Raw genomic sequence first — 19384 nt, 5'->3', positions numbered from 1 at the left:
ATACTTGACAATTTGGTAGTTGTTGATGCCAACAACTGTATCAAAGAGGCAAGATGAGGCCCTTAATGTACCTATCGGCGCGTCACGTTCTTGCTTGGCCTATGTGGGCTGATCTCGATGTTCAATAAGCCAGAAGAGTAATCTGAGGCTTTCAGCTGGGGTTCACTCCAGCCAGCCTACGGAGTATGCACATCCATGCCCATTGTGCCCACCATTTTCATATTCAAGCGGCAAAATAATGACCCAGAGCATGACAGGGATCATCCCAGTATGAGGCATTTTTGCTGCCCAAAAACCCTCAATCTACTGAGCAGGTGCTAGTCGATGTACTAATGCATCTTCTCGGGATTTGAGCTAAGCCAGTGGCGCTATTCTGAGATTTACATCCCTGCCCATCTGTCTAAAGCACGACAACTGGATTTCCCGCTTCATACATGGGGACTCACTAATCCTCAGCTTCTCGGGCAACAAAGGTAATGATGTCCAGCACATACGAACCCCAGCCAACTTACCCGGCGGAGTGGCTGAACCAGTATGCTCTCTCAGACGTGGTCTCGGCAGTGCCGGTGAAAGAAGATACTGGAATGAAAGACGGAGTAGGTCCTGACATTCATGCTCTAGATATGGTGGGCAGTGCTAACGATGGAGGTGCTGCGTGGACGATAGGATACTGGCTATCAGCGAAAAGTGTATATGACCTCTGCTGATATCGTCAATTCCCTGGACAAGGTCTCAGTAATGTACAAGTACACAGATGTTCTGGCATTCGACTCTGCAGAAACGACCCTTTCGTCCACCACGGACAGTATGTTAGTCCTGGCTGCGCGGGTCCTGACTGCCGACGGCCCCGTGACTCTCAAGGTTAACCCTGCCCAATACACGGGCTGTGTGCTCCGGATCTATGTCTCTATCCTGGACCAGCCGGTGACGGTGCAGAGTCCTGACGCATCGCAGAGTATCCGTTTGGAATTGGGTCCGGGGACGAATCATGTCGGGGCGGCAGTCACCGTCCAGACGGACAGTATCAGTGTCGCGTACTACCAGCAATATTTCGACCTCCCGGATGAGGTCTTCGAGGCCTCATTAGCGACACAATTACGGATTGCACAAGCGCTATTCTGGCAGAAGCCTTCCATCGCTATGTCATTGTGTGCCTACGTGGCTACCGCAACGGCCCGTCCCGCGCTTTACCCGGCGCTCAATACGCAGGCAGTTTCCCTGGGCCAGCAATTAGCTGCCCAGGCCATGACCGGTCCTGACACCTCGTATGCTCCTGCTTTGACTATTAGCCAGTACCGCCAAACTGTAGAGGATGCCATCAATGCCCTGGAGGCATTTCAGACGCAGTACGAGCGTTTTCACGATGAAAAGGCCAGTGTCGACGATCACAAGGCGGCTTGGACCACCATGCTCCAGCAAGCCATCAATCAACAAGCCTTGCGTGAGCAGGCTCGAGATTTGGCCTCCGACAAGTACTCTGATGCCTGTGTCACTCGAGACAGCTGCTATAATCTGGTCACCTCGGGCCGCCAGGAGTTGGAGTCCGCCCGGAAAAAGTTTGAGGACGCCCTGGTAGCCTGGGAAGAAAAGCAAGCGTTCCTTGGCGTGTATGGCCTTTTGTCTGGGATCCTAACATTCGGCGAAAAGTTGTACGGTATCTCTGCAGCTTCCGCCCTGGACGATGTGCTGAAAGCAATAGATGGCGCAAAGGACATCATCGATAAAGTGAAAGAAGCAGAGAAGATCACTGCTGCAGAGGATCGACGCATCTCCGCCGATACTTTGCAGAAGCTTACGGAGTGCATGGGTCCTCTGGAAAATCTGTATTTCTCTATGGTTACAGTCGCTGCGGCGATCAAGGAATTGGAAACTGATCCAAATGCGGCGATTCCATCGGTGGACGGTATTTCCGGCACCAGCCAAGGAGATGCCGATGCGAACCTGATCATCACGTTAGCTGCATGGGATTCTTGGAACGTGAGCTCTGTTGCGCAGCTGGAATTTGCGGTCGCCCATTCCATCCCAAACGCTGCTGCTTACCGGTTGGCTGTTCAGAAATATAGCATTAACGGGAAGGCGCTGGCTCAGGCGGATGCTCAAGCCACCAAGGCAGGACAGGAATATGTGCTGGCAGAGATGGAAGTGATTACCAGTCAGAAGGATATCAAAGAGCTGCAAGAGCTGATTGCCAAGTATACCGGTGAAGAAGAGCTGTATGCTACAGCCGAAGCGAAGTTCTACAATTCCTATCTGTTCATGCAAACCTCGGTGGCTATGGAGATGCGCAATATGGCATGGGCATACAAATACTGGGCGCTGGAAGACAGCCCTTTAGTGCTGGACTCACAAAAGACCACAGCCCAATTTCGCAGTGATGTGTATCTCATTGATGAAGCGATGAATGCCGTCAACTCCAAGTACGACCGAATCCTGCAGTGTAAGTAGGCGCCTGCAAATATTCTTCCACCTTCGCCAAAACCCACTGACAACTTCATCCCCAGTACTCACACAAACTGTGTCATCCAACGACGTAAGTTCTACCGCCTCCTATCCAAGGGCCGACATAGTATTTCTGACAAAGCTACAGCTTCCATCCAATTACGGCCAACTATTACTCTCCGGCCTCCAAAGCGAGACCCACAGCGCCAGTTTCACCCTCACTCCAAGCACCGATCCAGACAGTGAGCCCAGCTTCGCCAGCATCTTCACAGACGGGTCACACTTCCGCGCAGCCGGCCTAGTAGCCTATCTCCGGGGCGCGCGTCCACGGTCGGAGAGTCTCCAGAATGGGGTGTACCGCGTCAACCTCAATCTCTCGACCTCGGGTCTGTATGCGGATATCCAAGATGGTAAGATCTTTCATTTCACTCGTGCGCCGCAGACTGCCCGAGTGTCTTATGACATTGATGCCGATGGCGAAATCGGCGAAATCCATATCGACGGTTCGTTTGGGGACGAGGTCCATGCGTATCCGACTGTCTTTACTCAGTGGACTATCCAGTTGTTGGATGGCGACGAGCTGGATTTGAGTCAGCTTACGGGGGTGGATTTGGCGTGGAGAGTCTACGCGAGGTTTGACTAGGTGGCTGGCCATAGCCAGGACTGGACGGATTTATTTTGCCGCAGATACGAATTTCTTGCTGAATAATGATATAAGTTTCATAGCGTCGAGCGTGAGCTCTATATGAGAGTGGATAGATGTAGATAAGATGCTCTGTGCATGATTCTTTATTATGGCTCCGAAGCCGGCCCACCCGATCCAGTCCGATTTGATCACATCTTCCGTTTAGCCGAAATCAACCGTTGTGGTGGTTTCCCAATTGGTGCAGATCATCACAGATCAGCTCTATACAGGTCTCAGAGCTAAGTAACAGCAGATTCGGTATCAATAGCATGTAAATCGGCTCCATTTGGCCTGTCCCTCCAGAATATACAGCTTTTCGCTTTTCAAAAGGCGCAACAGAACAACACTTTTCATTTACGTCAGAGATTTCCATTGCTTTCTTTCTTCAAAGAAACCAACCGAATTTTTTGGAAGGAATATCAAGCCGAAATATGGCTTATAGTATAGAAGTAATGCCTCAAGCCTACCGATAGCTTACATAGGACTGGGCGTGCGGTGTTCTGCACGAACAGAGGGTTAGCCTGGACTCAGTAATGCAGGTGATGACCAGTGTGAGAAGCTTACTTAGCACATCCCCCTTATATTTCCCTTCTATACAATTGAGCAACCAGGAGGACTTGCCGTTCAAATTGCCTCCAGCAGTTGTGTAGTCATCTGGGTCAAGACTGTACTGTGACCCAAAGAGATGGCCGCCAGCCCAGTCTTCTTTTTCGTTGATGAAGATAGAATCGGGCGCATAGCCACTATGCTCTGGCTTATTGTCATTCAACACCCCAAGTTTCGCTACAAAGTCCCTTTTGTTTGCAAAATGCTCGGTGAGGAAGACGTGCGAACTGAGATTCGTGAGATTTTCCAAATCCTGACCGTCACGCTGGAGCTTCTCAATAGCGTGTTCGTTCATCTCCCACTTCCAGTCGACGCTCGGGTTTCCGAATGTGAATACGCAAAGGTGGCCCGCCATTCTTTCACGGATTTCAGTGTCTGTTGTCTCGTATGACCCATTCAATATTTCTTCCAACGCCAGACGAAGAAGTAGACAGCCTTGAGAATGGGCTATCATCACGATATGTCTAGGCTGAGTTTCATCCTTCAAGGCCGACTCCAACTCCTTTACCAATGACTTTTGAGCCATCCGGCTGCTCTTGGTTCTCTGGATCAGTTTCTTCTGTTCTCTTGTGGTGCCGTTTCTCTGGGCGGTTCTCTCGCCTGCACATTCAACCAAGTCCCAAAGAATGCCATCACCCCTGTTGAAAATCCCTGTTACTTCTCTTGAATATTGCGTCGCCAATTTTCTACAAGCAAGGCGCAGCCAAAAGAGCTCTCCGCCGATACCATTGACGTACAACCACTTTTCATTGGTTGATATTTCTTTTGAAGGGTTTTCAACAGTGATGTTCGATTCGTCAGATTTGACGTCGCTTCCGAGTGTGGTTCCATCGGTAATACCAATGTCCTCCAGCTCGTCGATATTGACAGTTTTGCCCATCCCTTTCACAATGAAGACACAGGATTTTACAAGCCTCTGAAACTGACAGATTACGGCGTGTCGATTCATAAGCACTGATGCGTCCAATTTATTGTATGCATTACGTGGTGGTGCTTCTTTTGCTGTTTCAGTCGTTGAGTCTGCTGGAATATAGTTTGCTGGGAAATAGCACTTGGCAGGTTCGATAAGGTCAACCAAAAAATTCGCCAAATCGCCGCAATTGTTCCAAATGACTCCCAGGGTTGTCAAAGTGACATCGTTGCTGGATATGCCTTCGCGTATGATCCGAAGTAATCCCACCTTAGCAATTATTGCGTTCACGGTTGCTGCTGTGAGCTCCTTCACAGTCCCAAGAAGCGATTCTGGATTGACCTTGTCAAGAATGGAACTCAGTAATTTGAATAAGCATTTGGATGCGTCTTGGAGCAGTCTGAACACGGGTTCTTTGTCCACCTGCTCAGTTATTCTGACAACAAGCTTCGTCAAAGTTTCCAGAAGAAGTTCTGGGCTTAATAGCGTCTGGGAACGTCTCAACACCGCGTCAATAAGCCCGCGAACTGAATGTTCACCAGCCTTTTGGAAGATGTGGGTCGCAGATTCGATGATACCGTCTGCATGACCAATATTGTCCACCATAAACCTAGACGCAGATGTAGCAGCATACCCCACCGTATCAAAGAAGTCACCTAGGAAATTCATCATCAAGGTTGTAGCAGCTCTCAAGTAATAAGCAGATCGTGGGAAGAGTTGACGAATATTCTTCATTCCACTAACAGAGTGTAGGAGGAAACCACACCCGCTGACCCTTTCTGGTTTTATCTATGCAGAATGTTAAAAGTTAGCCATAATCGAGTGTCCGTTCTTTTACTGCCATGTAAATTATAGTCGTTTTTCACACGCAATGGCCAAGCGGGGCCAGGTTCAAAGTCTAAGTTCAGTCACAGGGACATGGAATCCACATGAATTCTTACTTCTTGTATCTGTGTTGTTAATCATTTAGCTTTACGCCAAAGTTCTTATTCCACGGCCCAGGCCCTTCGTTTCACGGTCGCAGATCTGCTCTTTTGGTACGAAGAGTGACTTCCAGGGTGATATTCATCGCTCCAGTTACTTCAATATATCCAGGGTTCAATACTGCTTGCTAACGACGAAGACAGTTTGCAAAGGCATTAGCTATCAAGTTAGCACGCCAGGACATGCTCATCCTGGACTAAGCAGATAGGAAGGGTGACGTCAAGTGATGATCAACTCTACCTTAGGCCATCTGAAGCCTAAATCTGGGGAATGGTTTTAAGCTTATAACCCCGCCTGGATCCCGGATACTCAAGCCAAGGCGGCGATCATACGCAATGCTTGAAGTTGAGAGGCTGGAATAATTGCGAATAAAGCTACCTTGCCAGCCTCATCAGTTCTAAAGGAGGCTACTTTTGTGGCACAAGAAATACGACTCCATAATACGAAGTCGGAGCCTAGCCATTGCATCTATTTTCCCAGGAAGACACTCTGACCGTGTTCATAGTGGTCATAATCAGACGTTCTCATAGAGTTGGGCTGTTTAGTAATTGAAATAAGGTTATACGACCTCGTAAACCGTAGTTAGTACGTCAGGACGAACCATGGATATCAAATAAATAGAGAAGATGAAGAACAGTCTAGACGTAGCATAATAGTTTTCGTCTTCATCACCGCGTTCGACAACATCTTATTGGGTTCCTGATTATCCATGCCGGCCAGTATTTCATAGGGCTTGCTTGGGATACCGCGGTCCGGGGTGACGGTCTATATAAAATGAGGCGTATACGTGACGCAGAAGAAAGCAGGTAAATCGTTGATTTCCATCAACTTATTGCTAGTTCAGGAGAGAATGAAGCAAATTTGCTCGCGAAAAGCAGAAGATACAGACGATGCGGACGACGGAGACCCTGTTTAGGAAGGTGCGGGCAGTGGCCGCAACAGATCTTGAGATGTCCAATGGAGATAGCAATCAACCACCATCCCAAACCAGTCCACCGAGCCCATACATCCATTTCAGTGAGCAAGCCAACGAATATCGAGAATATGTTCAGACACTCGCAGGCCGGTGGCCTGGATTATCCTACCTCGATGCTTATCTGCAGGATGCTCTATATCTCGAGCGGAGGACTTTCGGAATCGTGCTCATCAAGCCGAGCGACGATGCTTCCGTGCAGCGTAACCTGAGATTGGAAGATGTTCTGCCCCAACTGGATGATTGTTCCATTCCGAAACTTATAGTCTTGGAAGACCCCACTCCCAGGATGATTGCAGAGCTCGGAGCAAAACTGCGAATTGATCCTCAGTTTTGGGCAGATTTCCTGGTCGGCCCGTCTTGGTTTGGGTCAGGAAAGGTAGATATTGGACCTGGTGAACCGAGTGTCCAATATAGAGATGACAGTCTGCTAGAGCAGCTTTGGCCGCTACCAAAAGCCGCGAGGCAGCAGGAGCATTACTGCTTTCGGTTTGTTGCTCACAGAGAACCAACACCGAATATGGATGACTACAGCTCATTATCAGCGTCCTATCCTATCTGTGGGAATGCCAAACCTGGGCCTCCAATTTGCGCCAACTCGATCGGTCTACGCAACAATCTCACTGTATGGGAGAACCAGCATGAACGTGATAGGGCCAAAGGTGAAACCCCACCACGGGATATAGCGTGGGTAGGTGAGTGGCTGGCCTCTCCAAAATTTGTCTTCAGGGAGTAGTAACACTCAACAGGTGTCATTGCGGTGAAGAACCAAAGTAGCCGAATACCAGTCTGCCAGCCAGGTTCTTCATATATCTTCCGAGAGTACCTTCCAAGGCCACAGTTTAGAGAAAGCTTCAATATGGATATTCTGGATAACGCAAGAGAATGGGAAGGACGACCTCAACGAGCTCTGAAAACCAATTATTCTATCAAGGAGATCCTCTGCTACCACCTCATCTACCATTTTCGGAAGAAGGATTCTCGCGATGCCGCAATGACATCACCGCGCCTCCTATTCGTTGATGTACTTCAATTGATCAGTTGCTTCTGGGTGGCTGAGATTGAATCGAAACATTTACGCTTATCTTGGATGGAGGTGTATTATCAGAAGGAGGTTATTAGACGGAATCGAAGATATCCCTCCTTCATGGATCCCCTATATCCAGACCCAAACGGCAGTCTCTCCGCAAGGCTCCAAGCAGATCTGATTGGGTTACATAGTGATCTAATCAGCATAGAGCCGTACAATCACTTTATTAAAGAAGCTGAAGAGTATTGCAAAGCTCAGAGGCAGCTCACAGGTTTGCCAGATTATAAGGAATTAGTCAACGACTTCACCTACCTACAGAACGCTGTCTCTCGCTTGACTAACCGGATCAATAGGGTCATGGGCTTCTTGAAATCAATCGATGATGATCATGAAAAATCACGATCAAGATACCGAAACATGTTGCTACTGATTCTGGCAGTGTGGGCCTGGCTGGTCTCACCAATTTCAGTGACTGCTGCAATTATGAACTTGGGTGAGAGCAGAGAAAGCGATGCCGTCAAGGTTGGGGATATCCAGGTATTTTGGAAGGTTGTGGTTCCTATTGGAGTTGGTGTGATTTTGCTTGTCGTGTCTTTGCTTTGGATCACAGAATCCTATACTTTGAGGGCGACGCGAAAGGCAAGTCGCTCTAGGAGGTATCGTTGATATTGCGTTGTAGGCATAGATAAATTGTGAATATATGCCTGACAATCTCATCCTTATCATACAGCGACATGCTACAGAATATTTAGTTGCAATTCACAATAATCCAAACATGATCTGCCCGGTTATTATACTTCGGCCAACTCTTGCTTGTTCATCAAAAATCATCAATTTACATATAGTTAGTATGAAGCCCGCCAATTACCTAATAGTATTTCTCAAAGTCTGGTATCGGATCTATGGTCTGCCTCATCCCCAGACATGTCTTCTTCAATCTATACCATGTTTATTTTATCAGTCTGGCTTCAGAAGGATTTCTTAAAATATAATATATTCACATCCTCTTCCAACTGCAACCACCCACCAAACTGTTACTTATTACAATACTGCTTGGTCAAGACTAAACCAGCCATATACTAACTACTAATCGACGCAATGATCGACAAGAAATTCCGGCAGCTCCTACTCGTACACATCCTAGCTGGACCTGGTCCTTTTCCGAGAAATTCATCGGTTGTTTCATTTCTGCTTATTCAGACATTAAGCATCATGCATGATTCCATGCTAAACAATTTGCGCAGCATGTTTCATATGAATAGTGGACTAGAATACTTTCATCCATTTTAATGCTTGTACGCTCCCAAGTGTTTCCGCCTGCGTCTGAGCGTTAGCCTCTCGACTATGCACCAACATCGATCCTGATAAGGAAAAGAACCACTTACCACCACGATACAAAGTCGACCGTCCGAAGATCTATTCCGAGCTCCTTCAGCGCTTTTGTCGACAGGTGAGTGTCGTAGGGCCGCTGCACACTCGCGTTTGGATCATTCCCTTGCTTGTTGCGCACCATGCCAACCAGGGACAGTCCGAGCACATCCGCCAGCTTCTCACAGATCTCGTACTTGGTCATCCGATCCTCCGACGAGAATTGCAGGATCTTGGGAAGCTCCTGGATGCGCTGCCGCTCCTTGACATACTTGATCACAATGTCACGGCACACCCGTGCAACATCTTCGGTGTTGGTGGGATAGCGCAGAGCCCAGTCGTCCATCTTCACGCCCGCACTCTCATCTTGGGCCTTGTACACCGCATCCACTAGGGTGTTGACGGCGCTCTCCGAGTTCTCCTTGGCAGTGCCATACAACACGGGCACCCGCAGCACGATCCCTAGCCCGGTGTCCTTGGTGGCCTCCAGCACAGCCACCTCGCCATCCCGCTTGAACTGCCCGTACAGATTCGGCGGGTTGGTCTGAGCGTCGGCCTCGTAGGGAGCCTCCCCCTCCTTACCAGGGAAAACATAGTCGGTCGAAATGTAAACCAGCAGGGCACCACGGCGCGCGGTCTCTTCTGCGAGGGTGCGGGTGGCGTCAACGTTGACCCGACGCGCCTGGTCCGGGTTCTGGTCGCACAGGTCGGGGGAACGGTTTGCGGCACCTAGAGCGGAACGGTCAGCGAGCAAGGCGATGCAGATTGGCTGCATTTCCAACAGGAGGTGGCGTACAATGGATGACTATCTGAGGTCTGCAGGGGCACGGACATCAGTCAGATTCAATTCGTGTACAACGCGGGTGTGAGATGGGGGGGTATTCAGTGTAAGATGCAGGCGGAAGCCGTAGTCGGGAATTGATTTACTTCGCTTCGTTCAACAAATTCTTGATGTCCTCCTCCTTTTCCAAATCGGCCTTCTGTATCGTGGGAGGTATGGCTCTAGAATAGCCTTGACCAACGACCAGACAGCCGGAGTGCTTGAAGGTATTGAATACCTGTCGACCCAGAAGGCCGGTAGCACCAGTGACAAGAACAGTAGTCGACATGTTTCCGAATTGCGTTTCAGTAGAGGACATGGTGGAAGAGAACAAAAGAAAAGGGATAATGACGCGCTGAAGAGATGTTTCTGGTAGCTGGTCAACTGCGGGGCATCTTCATGACGTAACGACGGGTTGGTCTCTTACTGTCTATTTTCTTCTCGGAAGAGTGGGTTGGGAGATGAGGGTCTGTCACGGTGAGCTGATCGGGATGGATGGGTCGAGACACAGCGTAATGGGCCAGGCACAATTGATCACCAACTGAACTTGGAGATGAATGTACTTCTGATTTGTGAGGCTGCATTTGATGCGGGGCTTGGCACCTCGTGCTGCCTCGATTCCTCTTTGGGAAGTCCATTGCTCTCAGTTTCATCCCACCAACAATACTATCACAATTGGTTATCATGACACTCCCATCCGTCTTGAACATCAATTGATGAGAGGCTATCTGAAACTACCATTCAATACTGCATCAATTGATCCAAGTCTACAGAACTGGTTTCCTCTTCTTTCCACCAGTCACACATCCCGGTCGCCCTTGTCAATATCAAGGGATATTAACATAAACGTCACAAGTCAATACCAAATCAGACAAGAGAATCATCGTCATCATAATGGCCACTCATCCCGATCATCCGCGGCGTACTGTCATCATCCCATCTAGCATTCCCAGTCCAGGGAGAATGAGTTGAACCGAGATCTCCGCCGTACAGGCCGATACCGCCCTTCCGACGGGACGGAAGCACCACCGGAGGACCTCCACAACTCCGACCGGTAAGCTTTTTAGACTTTCAGATATAGCCTTTGGCTCTTCTCCGTCTTCCTCACCACCAACCACCCATCATGTCCGGTGCCAGGAACCTCTCCGTCGCCCTTCGACGGGCTCGCGTGCCCAAGCCTCGCTCTCTGCTTCGTCCTCTGTCCGTCTGCGCTCCGTCTCCCGCGGCGAACTCCGTCCGCGCCTTCAGCGTCACCTCCGCGGCCAATGCGACCAAGGAGATCAAGTACACCAGCGCCGCCTACCCCAACCTGAAGCGGGATTCCAAGTTCGCCGAAATCTCTGCCGACGATGTTGCTTTCTTCAAGGAACTGCTGGGCGCCCAATCCGCCGTGATCGATGGCGTCACCACCGATGCGGCCGACGATATCGAGCCCTTCAACAGCGACTGGATGCGCAAGTACCGCGGTCACACGAGACTGGTTCTCAAGCCCCAGACGAAGGAGGAGGTCAGCAAAGTGCTGCAATATTGTAACGAGAAGAAGTTAGCGGTGGTTCCTCAGGGTGGCAATACTGGACTGGTTGGCGGTTCCGTACCGGTGTTTGACGAGATCGTCATCAACCTCTCTCGCATGAACCAGATTCGCTCCTTCGATGAAGCTTCTGGTGTGCTGGTTGTCGATGCCGGTGTCATCCTGGAGGTTGCCGACCAGTACCTCGCTGAGCGCAACCACCTCTTCCCCTTGGACCTGGGCGCCAAGGGCTCCTGCCATGTCGGTGGCAATGTGGCTACCAACGCTGGTGGTCTGCGTCTGCTCCGCTACGGCAGTCTCCACGGCACCGTCCTCGGTGTGGAGGCTGTTCTGGCTGACGGAACTGTCGTCGACTCTCTGTCCACCCTGCGCAAGAACAACACTGGATACGACCTGAAGCAGCTGTTCATCGGCTCCGAGGGTACCATCGGTATCATCACCGGTGTGTCCATCCTGTGCCCCCCTCGTCCCAAGGCTGTCAATGTCGCCTACTTTGGTCTTGAGAGCTACGACCAGGTCCGTCAGGCCTACCAGGAAGCCAAGGGACACCTGTCTGAGATTCTCTCCGCCTTTGAGCTCATGGACGGCCGCACGCAGAAGCTCGTCCACGAGTCCACGGGAACCAAGTATCCCCTGGAAGGCGAGTACCCGTTCTACTGTCTCGTCGAGACCAGCGGATCCAACGCCGAGCACGACATGGCCAAGCTGGAGGGATTCCTGGAACACATCATGGGTGAGGGCATTGTTGCCGACGGTGTCCTGGCTCAGGACGAGACCCAATTCCACGCCATCTGGCGCTGGAGAGAGGGTATCACGGAGGCACTGAGCCACTTGGGTGGCACCTACAAGTATGACGTCTCCATTCCTCTGCCGGAGCTGTACCAGCTGGTCGAGGACTGCAAGGAGCGTCTGACGAAGCTTGGATTCGTTGGCGACGACGACTCGTTCCCCGTCCGTGCGGTTGTGGGTTACGGCCATATGGGTGACTCCAACCTGCACTTGAACATCTCTGTGCGCCAGTACAACAAGGAGGTCGAGAAGGCCATTGAGCCTTGGGTGTATGAGTGGATCCAGAAGCGGAACGGTAGCATCAGTGCCGAGCACGGTCTCGGTCTTGCGAAGAAGGAGTTTATCGGATACAGCCAGAATGATACCATGGTGAAGTTGATGAAGCAGCTGAAGGGGCTATACGACCCGGTGAGTATCTTGCTAAATATTGATGATGCATTACTGATTTTGGCTATAGAATGGAATCTTGAACCCTTACAAGTACATCTAGATCGCAGCGTGCATGTTCGGAGTTACCTTGATATCAGATTTAAAAATGGAAGTTATTTGAGCAAAATTACAGCGTAAGCTATGAGCATTAACCTTTGGTTGTCCAAAGTAAACGTAATTCTCATAAGGAAGCCACTTTTAACTGACTCGATCCATAATATCGATCTGACGTGAGATTTTAGCAACAATCTGTCTTCTCAATAGACAATAAGAGGGGTAAAGTCTAGCCCTCAATATCCGATCCTACTATACCATCTACCGTTTAGCAAGATTCAGCCATCTCTACCTGCGAGCAGCTAATTGACTATCGCCATCCACATATCCCTGTCCAGTAAACCATAATCAAACCCTCTCAGATAACATCACCATATGCGCCAATATATCAACCTTAACATACCCACACAGTATACAACTCAAAACTACTCTCCCCTCCAATAACTACAACATCTCACGGATATGATCCCATCTAACTCCGCAAACTCCGCAACCATCTTCTAGCCCCCATCGGAGTAAATGGCATTAATCCTCAATCCCCGGATGATCATCACATACATAGATAGATACTAAGATAACCTTACCTGATTAAATGCCCCCACCACAGCATATAAAGCCAGCACCACCCTTCCCTATCTATCCCAATTATCCCTCTACACCCCCACCCCCAATCCAAACCAAAAAGATGACCCAACAACAACAACAACAACAAACGTGGCTAATAACCGGCTCCTCCTCCGGCCTCGGCGCCTCCCTCGCCATCGCCGCCCTGCAAGCCGGCCACAAAGTCCTCGCCACAGCGCGCAACCCCACCACCGCATCAGCCCAAAACCCCCAAATCGCCTCCCTGGGAGGAATCTGGATCTCCCTCGACGTGAACGATCCCTCCACTCCCAGCAAGATCGAATCGGCCATCAACACGCACGCCGACGGCATCATCGACGTAGTCGTCAACAACGCAGGTTACTCCCTCCTAGGAAGTATCGAGGACATGAGCGAATCGGAGATTGAATCCCAATTCAGTACGAATGTGTATGGACCGATACGGGTGTTGAAAGGTGTATTGCCCTTCATGAGACAGAGGAGGGCAGGCACAGTCGTCAATATTAGTAGTAGTGCGGGTGTGGATGGCGCGCCGGGGTGTGCGGTTTATGCGGGGTCGAAGTTTGCGTTGGAAGGTCAGTCATCTATTTACCTCTTTATATCTGTGCGTTTATGTGGGGAAGGGGTATATGCTGATGTTGGGTGATGGTGGTGGTGGTGGGAGTAGGTATGACAGAGTCTTTATCGAAAGAACTCCATCCCTTTGGGATCCGCGTCCTGCTGGTTGAACCGGGGTACTTCCGGACCAAGTTCTTCAGTGCGTTTGTGCAGCCTGCCGCGGGACTTACTGAGGATTATGTGGGGACGCCGGTGGAGGCGGCGCTGAAGTTGATTAAGTCGAAGGATGGGAATCAGGAGGGGGATCCGGAGAAGGCGGCGCTGAGGATTCTGGAGGTGGTGATGGGGACGGGGATGGCTGCTGATATTACTGACAAGGGGTTTCTGAGGGTGGTGTTGGGGTCGGATTGTTGGAAGAGGTTTTCGGGGAAGATTGAGGGCGTGAGGGAGAATTTGGAGGCGATGAGGGAGATTGCGCATTCGACTAGTTTTGACGAGTAGACTAGTAGGGTTGTTGGGATGGTGAGAGGATAGATTAGGGTTGTATATATCACTATCATGTGCAGGAGAATGACAGCATAAAAGTTTGTTCGCTGGATATCAGAATCATCAGGAGGCTGATAGAAGGCTAATAAAATCCATCAAACATAGCTGTCCCCTCCATAAAACTAGCCATTAACCCCGCGTCCATCATTTCGTAAGCCTGAAGCATGCTCAAGACCTGCAAGTCATTCTCGGCCGCTTGAGCAGCGCTACTACGCTGCGGCTGCGTCTTCTCCTGCATCAGCGCAGCACACGCTGAAGCACGAAGTGACATAAGCTTCTTGGTCGACTTGTCCAAGAATCCATTAGCTGACTCGCCTTCTTCGCCTCTCGACGCCTTGGCTTCCTGCACCCCGCTGATCAGGCGGTCCGATATCCACAGAACATCCACGGTCGATCGCACCAGGTTTGTGTCCCAGATGGGGTCGTTCATCGTCGACAGCGTCATGATGACTAGGATGCTCCGCGCTAGGTAGTTGAAGAAAAGGAATGAAATTCCGATATAATCATCAGTGGACGATATCTGGAAGAAGCTATCGAGGGCTGATCTGGCGGTTTCGAGACATGCGTGGAGTCCTTCGAGCCTTTGTAGGTCTGGAGTGTCTTGCTTTTTAGAGAGGACCAGGCCGTGGATGGTCAATTCGGTGTAATATGTCGAGGCACGGAACAGGCCTGTTCATGATGAGACATGGTTCATCTGGCAACGGTATGATCATTGATGCACTCACTATTCTGTCGCAGTTCAGGTGTTATACTTTGCTTGACTTCATTGACCTTCCGCTGCAAGGCTGAGAGGTGAAAAGCTGCTGGAACGGCTGTTGATGCAATTCGAATATGCTCCGCCTCTCTTGCAATACGGTGCAGTCGGACTTGATGGGCGAACACTTCGTCAAGCGGCGTTTCACGTTTCCGAGCCAGGGCTTCAAGGCATTCTTCCATATGTGCCGTCCACTGCATTGGTTGGATGTTGTCAAGACATGTCGATACGCTGGCTGCGTTAGGCATAGATCAAGTATGAGTGCTTGCAAACTAACATGGAGCTCAAGACAAAACATGCTAGGACCGCTCGCTGCTCCTCAAGCGTCCGAGTCGGCCCTCTCGATGATGTGCAGCCACCGAGCCCGGCAGTAAGTACATTAGAGTCATCAGGAAGCGGCTTGTTGAGACGCAGTTCGTACACAACAGTTATAGCGAGCTGTGTAAAACGCGGCAGTCCCATTGCGGTATCGTGTAGTAAGTGATCGTAGCCCCAGGCTAAAACTGTTAAAAGACCTAGCAGGAGATCAAGGTTCACTGCCCCCGGGTCACTAGAAAGAAACATTCTTTCCGTGGCAATCTTTCTGATCTTCTCCCCTAAGGCGAGCTTGGTCGGTATTGACGGACATGTCACTGCCATAATGCAGAGGAACAAAAATGGCCGCTCCTGGCGCATCCATTGGGAGTCGCTAGGAAGATGTAGAAAGGGAAAGTACTGAAGCATGCGAGTTCGAAATATGTCTAGAGACTCTTCCGGTGAAAACTCCAAGCTGTCCAGATTGGACGTCGGCACTGCGGGGGCAGTGTATACATCTCCAGAAGTAGCAGGAGAAGTGGAGTTAGATGGTGGAGCAGAAAGAGAGTTTTCGATAGAACTATTGCAGCTACTTGGCGCACGATGCGGCTGGAGGGATGACACAAGTTCATCCAGCTTCCCTTCTAGCTGAGCAATGCGCGCGACGGTGTTGTTCTTCTGGGACTGCATGGCTCTCGTCGAGGTCCCTCGCAGGCATGACTTGTTCAATCGATAGCATCTCTCGCACCCCTGACCCCCTGGTCGGTCAACGCATTTGCATTTGGCTTTTGAGCAATTTAGACAGGCCTGTTCGCCCGCCTCCGTAAGCAAGATATAGATAGTGGGCGGGCGATACATACCCGTCCGTATGACTGAGGAGCCATTCTTGGCGTATCCTGGACAAGGCTTGGTTTTGATTATATAGCCGCTGCCGAGGAGACACTACACATCTTTCGAACTGAAGGATAGGAGAAGGGAAGAAGAGGGGTGAGAGCGATGGAAGGTCTGCTTCCATGATCATCGGGGTTCGGCACGCCGGATACCGATGCACCAGGTGTGCTCGGAGATCTCCTTTCATAGAATCATTAAGGATCGGGAATACAACTAATGATCAATTGGCTAGAATTTATGGAAGAGTCAGGTATTATGATATCTCTGCAGGAAGAAATGAAGCTATTTCCCAGAACTGTAAGCATATCATGTGTGGTTCTTCACAGTATACAGACTCGATCTATGTATGGATCGGGGTTCGGAGACCGATCCCGGTACCATATTGGATGACTCAGGGAAGAGCATCAACTGGGAAACTTTCAAGACGGGGAATGTAAGGGAGACCCAAGGAAGAATCAAGCATGAACAACAAAACCTAGTTGAGTAAGATGTGACGTATCATTCATAGTGTCCATAATACTCGGTATCGAGTCACAGCTTTCATTATCTGCGAGTTCTGTCCTCCCTCCTCTGTAGAGGATCACCATCTGACTATTAAGAATTTCTGTAGCTCATTTTTATGACCAAATTCTTCTCTATGGCTAAGGAGCTGTCCGGGTCAGTTATAATTGCAGAGCAGTTCTGTCTATGAATTTAATTGTAGTCCAACTTAAGAAGATTCATTTTAAACCTCTGATCCGCAAGCGAACGGCAGAGGTAAGTTGTTACTTAGTGAAAGCTTCTTCGCCACATTCCCTTCAAGCCCTTCAATATACATAGGACGCTTCATATAATAGCAAAAGTAGAGGCTAACATAACGAAATTATAGTCTGGCAATTAGCGTACGGCCCTTGACTGTGAGCTAAGCAATTACCATTACAACAGACAAACTTTTATGTCATTCAAGCCGGCGTAACAGACACCTTAGTGCCATTCCGGGAGCACAGAGTCAAGGTCAAAGCCTCCTCCCACGGTCCTGGATCCTGGCTCTGTAAGGTCCTGAATTCTTGGGCCAAGCGGACAGTGACATATCCGGCTTCAGTCAGCGCATATTGCTGACCGAGACAGATGCGTGGGCCCCCGTTGAAGGGAAGATACTCCCAACGAGGCTGCAATTGTCCGTTCTCCCAGCGCTCTGGGCGGAATTCATCTGCATCGGGTCCGAAGATATCTTTTCGCCGATGCATCGCATATACATTGTACTCAATTGTAGACCCTTCGGGGATGAAGACCGGAGAGCGACCATCCTTACCTCCTCCCCTCGGCAGCACAGTATCTCTCAGTGCGATGCGCCCGTTCATTGGTACGACTGGATGCAACCGTAAAGCTGATGGATTGGTCAGAGGCATGAGATATGGGCCAGAGTTATAGCACAGTCGACTCACATTCATTCATACAGCATCGGAGGTACTTGAGATTTCGAAGCTCCTCATACGAGGGCAATCGGCCCTCCAATGTAGCTACTTCCTGACGCAGTTTGTTCCAGATCTCTGGGCGCTTCGCCAACACGAAAAACATGTTGCTCAAAAGGCCGGCCGTGGTGTCGCGGCCGGCGAGCAGAACGTTCATGAGCTCGTCCAAAATGCGATGTTTATCGGAGGTGCGTCGTGCCAGTTCATGAGAAAAGATATATCTCTGATGTTTTGTCTCTTGGTCTGCTCCCTTGGACTGTGCTGCTTGGACTGCCTCGTCGACAAACCGCTCAGCGAAGTCCCGGCATAGACGATAACATTTATCTGCCTTCCTCTGAGGAAAAATTCTACCTAGCGGTCCCAGAACGAAACGCAATGTTATGGCTTCCTGGGCATAGTTAAAGGCCTGAGCAAAGCCAAGCTCGGACTGGACCATCTGCAGGCTGCCGACCGACTGACCGAACAGGAATGCGGTGGCCGAGTCAATGGTGTAGCGGAAAAAGAGATCCTGCAGATCCACGACCGTCACTCCATCACGAGGAATCTGTGCAAAGAGATCAGGGATCAACTCTTCAAACATTGCCAGATCCGCAACCTGGTCGCGGGTGAAGCTGGGCCGGATGAGGGCACGGGACGCGGCCCAATGGTCACCATCTGTGTCAAAGATACCTTTACCCAGAAGCGGTTCGAAATGTGGGAGACGGTGGCCCAGACCCCAGTCCTTAAAGCTCGTCGATAGGACTGATTTTACATTCTCCGGCTCCATAGTGAAGACTCTGTAGTGGCCCAGCAATAGTTTCCAAGCGTAGGTATCCCCGTAGAGATGATAACGCTCGGTGTTTTTCTCCAGGGAAATGTGCTTTCGGAAATAGCGAACGGAGGCCCAGACTTGATCAAGTGCCAGGAAAGGATCCTTGTTGACACTGGGCGGTTCCTGACAGCCATGGCGGCGTGCGAAGTCGCGGCGGATAAAATAACGACGGATCCTGGAGGTGACGAAGGTGAGTGCTGCCAGGACCGTTACCAGCAGGAGTACCTGGTTTGTGTGGGAGTTAAACAACACTCCCATGGTGGATTGGTCGATACGACGATAGAATGTTGGTTGAGTGAAGTAGTGAAAACGGGAGGAGAAGAGAGGGGTTAAGTGTCAACTACTGAAAAGGTTATACCCCCAAGCATCGCTCCCTCCGAGATTCCAGACCTACAGAACTACTAAGGACTACGGAGTGTATACATCGACGATCCACGGTAGCTTCGGTCACACGGACTCTTCGGCTACCGAGACTACAGATGACCTCTTAAAGATGTGTATCAACACCCAATAGCCAGTAACGTAGTAACTTAAATGTACGTAGTCACGTGAAATACTGACCGAAAGCTGCATTTGTAGGGTGGGTGGAGCGGGGAGGTACCTATATAAACCGAATTTTTGGTACTGTCATGTTCTGCATAGCTGATTTGTAACCAGTTGTACTTTTAGTAGAATTTGTTGGTTGTGAATTAGATATAGCATCGTTTGAAGATACACCCCCAACTACTACGCATCTAAATACTCCAGTTATTGAGTACTGCCAACCCCGGGTGAACAGTTCGTAAGCATAGGTCATGGCGAATAGCGTCACGGAGTACTCCGTGTAGGGTAGCACCAAGTAGCACCATATGCTGGAGG

General features: G+C 50.0%; 8 protein-coding genes across 8 annotated transcripts; 4 read left to right on the top strand and 4 right to left on the bottom strand.

The window, feature by feature from the left end:
- Positions 1-443: 443 nt before the first annotated feature.
- On the top strand, positions 444-3251 carry BDQ94DRAFT_80885 (uncharacterized protein). Its single transcript, XM_026776593.1, has 4 exons — positions 444-596; positions 667-2437; positions 2502-2530; positions 2588-3251. Exons 1-4 carry the CDS (start codon positions 477-479, stop codon positions 3080-3082), a joined length of 2415 nt encoding a protein of 804 aa, XP_026622820.1. The 5' UTR covers positions 444-476; the 3' UTR covers positions 3083-3251.
- Positions 3252-3587: 336 nt separating this feature from the next.
- On the bottom strand, positions 3588-5375 carry BDQ94DRAFT_161807 (uncharacterized protein; the record flags this gene model as incomplete). The annotated part of the gene is made up of 1 exon (XM_026769442.1): positions 3588-5375. One exon carries the CDS (start codon positions 5373-5375, stop codon positions 3588-3590), a length of 1788 nt encoding a protein of 595 aa, XP_026622819.1.
- Positions 5376-6514: 1139 nt separating this feature from the next.
- BDQ94DRAFT_161806 (uncharacterized protein) lies at positions 6515-8293 on the top strand (the record flags this gene model as incomplete). Its single annotated transcript, XM_026769441.1, has 2 exons — positions 6515-7292; positions 7347-8293. The coding sequence occupies 2 exons, from the start codon at positions 6515-6517 to the stop codon at positions 8291-8293; spliced, it is 1725 nt and encodes a 574-aa protein (XP_026622818.1).
- Positions 8294-8626: 333 nt separating this feature from the next.
- BDQ94DRAFT_149865 (dTDP-4-dehydrorhamnose reductase family protein) lies at positions 8627-10439 on the bottom strand. Its single transcript, XM_026767473.1, has 5 exons — positions 10243-10439; positions 9923-10184; positions 9792-9811; positions 9013-9724; positions 8627-8944 (listed from the first exon to the last, which is right to left on the bottom strand). Exons 1-5 carry the CDS (start codon positions 10397-10399, stop codon positions 8914-8916), a joined length of 1182 nt encoding a protein of 393 aa, XP_026622817.1. The 5' UTR covers positions 10400-10439; the 3' UTR covers positions 8627-8913.
- Positions 10440-10917: 478 nt separating this feature from the next.
- BDQ94DRAFT_149863 (FAD-binding oxidoreductase) lies at positions 10918-13301 on the top strand. The gene is made up of 2 exons (XM_026767472.1): positions 10918-12543; positions 12593-13301. Exons 1-2 carry the CDS (start codon positions 10939-10941, stop codon positions 12623-12625), a joined length of 1638 nt encoding a protein of 545 aa, XP_026622816.1. The 5' UTR covers positions 10918-10938; the 3' UTR covers positions 12626-13301.
- A 2-nt stretch (positions 13302-13303) lies between these two features.
- On the top strand, positions 13304-14280 carry BDQ94DRAFT_173549 (putative short chain oxidoreductase/dehydrogenase; the record flags this gene model as incomplete). The annotated part of the gene is made up of 2 exons (XM_026772189.1): positions 13304-13796; positions 13889-14280. The coding sequence occupies 2 exons, from the start codon at positions 13304-13306 to the stop codon at positions 14278-14280; spliced, it is 885 nt and encodes a 294-aa protein (XP_026622815.1).
- BDQ94DRAFT_149859 (fungal specific transcription factor domain-containing protein) lies at positions 14189-16325 on the bottom strand. Its single transcript, XM_026767471.1, has 4 exons — positions 16234-16325; positions 15357-16180; positions 15051-15310; positions 14189-14994 (listed from the first exon to the last, which is right to left on the bottom strand). Exons 1-4 carry the CDS (start codon positions 16255-16257, stop codon positions 14408-14410), a joined length of 1695 nt encoding a protein of 564 aa, XP_026622814.1. The 5' UTR covers positions 16258-16325; the 3' UTR covers positions 14189-14407.
- Positions 16326-16966: 641 nt separating this feature from the next.
- Positions 16967-18860, bottom strand: BDQ94DRAFT_149857 (cytochrome P450). The gene is made up of 2 exons (XM_026767470.1): positions 17689-18860; positions 16967-17630 (listed from the first exon to the last, which is right to left on the bottom strand). The coding sequence occupies exons 1-2, from the start codon at positions 18782-18784 to the stop codon at positions 17206-17208; spliced, it is 1521 nt and encodes a 506-aa protein (XP_026622813.1). The 5' UTR covers positions 18785-18860; the 3' UTR covers positions 16967-17205.
- Positions 18861-19384: the final 524 nt, after the last annotated feature.

The sequence above is a fragment of the Aspergillus welwitschiae genome (assembly GCF_003344945.1).
Source record: "Aspergillus welwitschiae strain CBS 139.54b unplaced genomic scaffold BDQ94scaffold_34, whole genome shotgun sequence".
In the NCBI taxonomy this organism is placed as follows: domain Eukaryota; kingdom Fungi; phylum Ascomycota; class Eurotiomycetes; order Eurotiales; family Aspergillaceae; genus Aspergillus; species Aspergillus welwitschiae.
The sequence above is the reverse complement of the archived record's forward strand: the minus strand, read 5'-3'. Positions and strand labels throughout refer to the sequence as shown.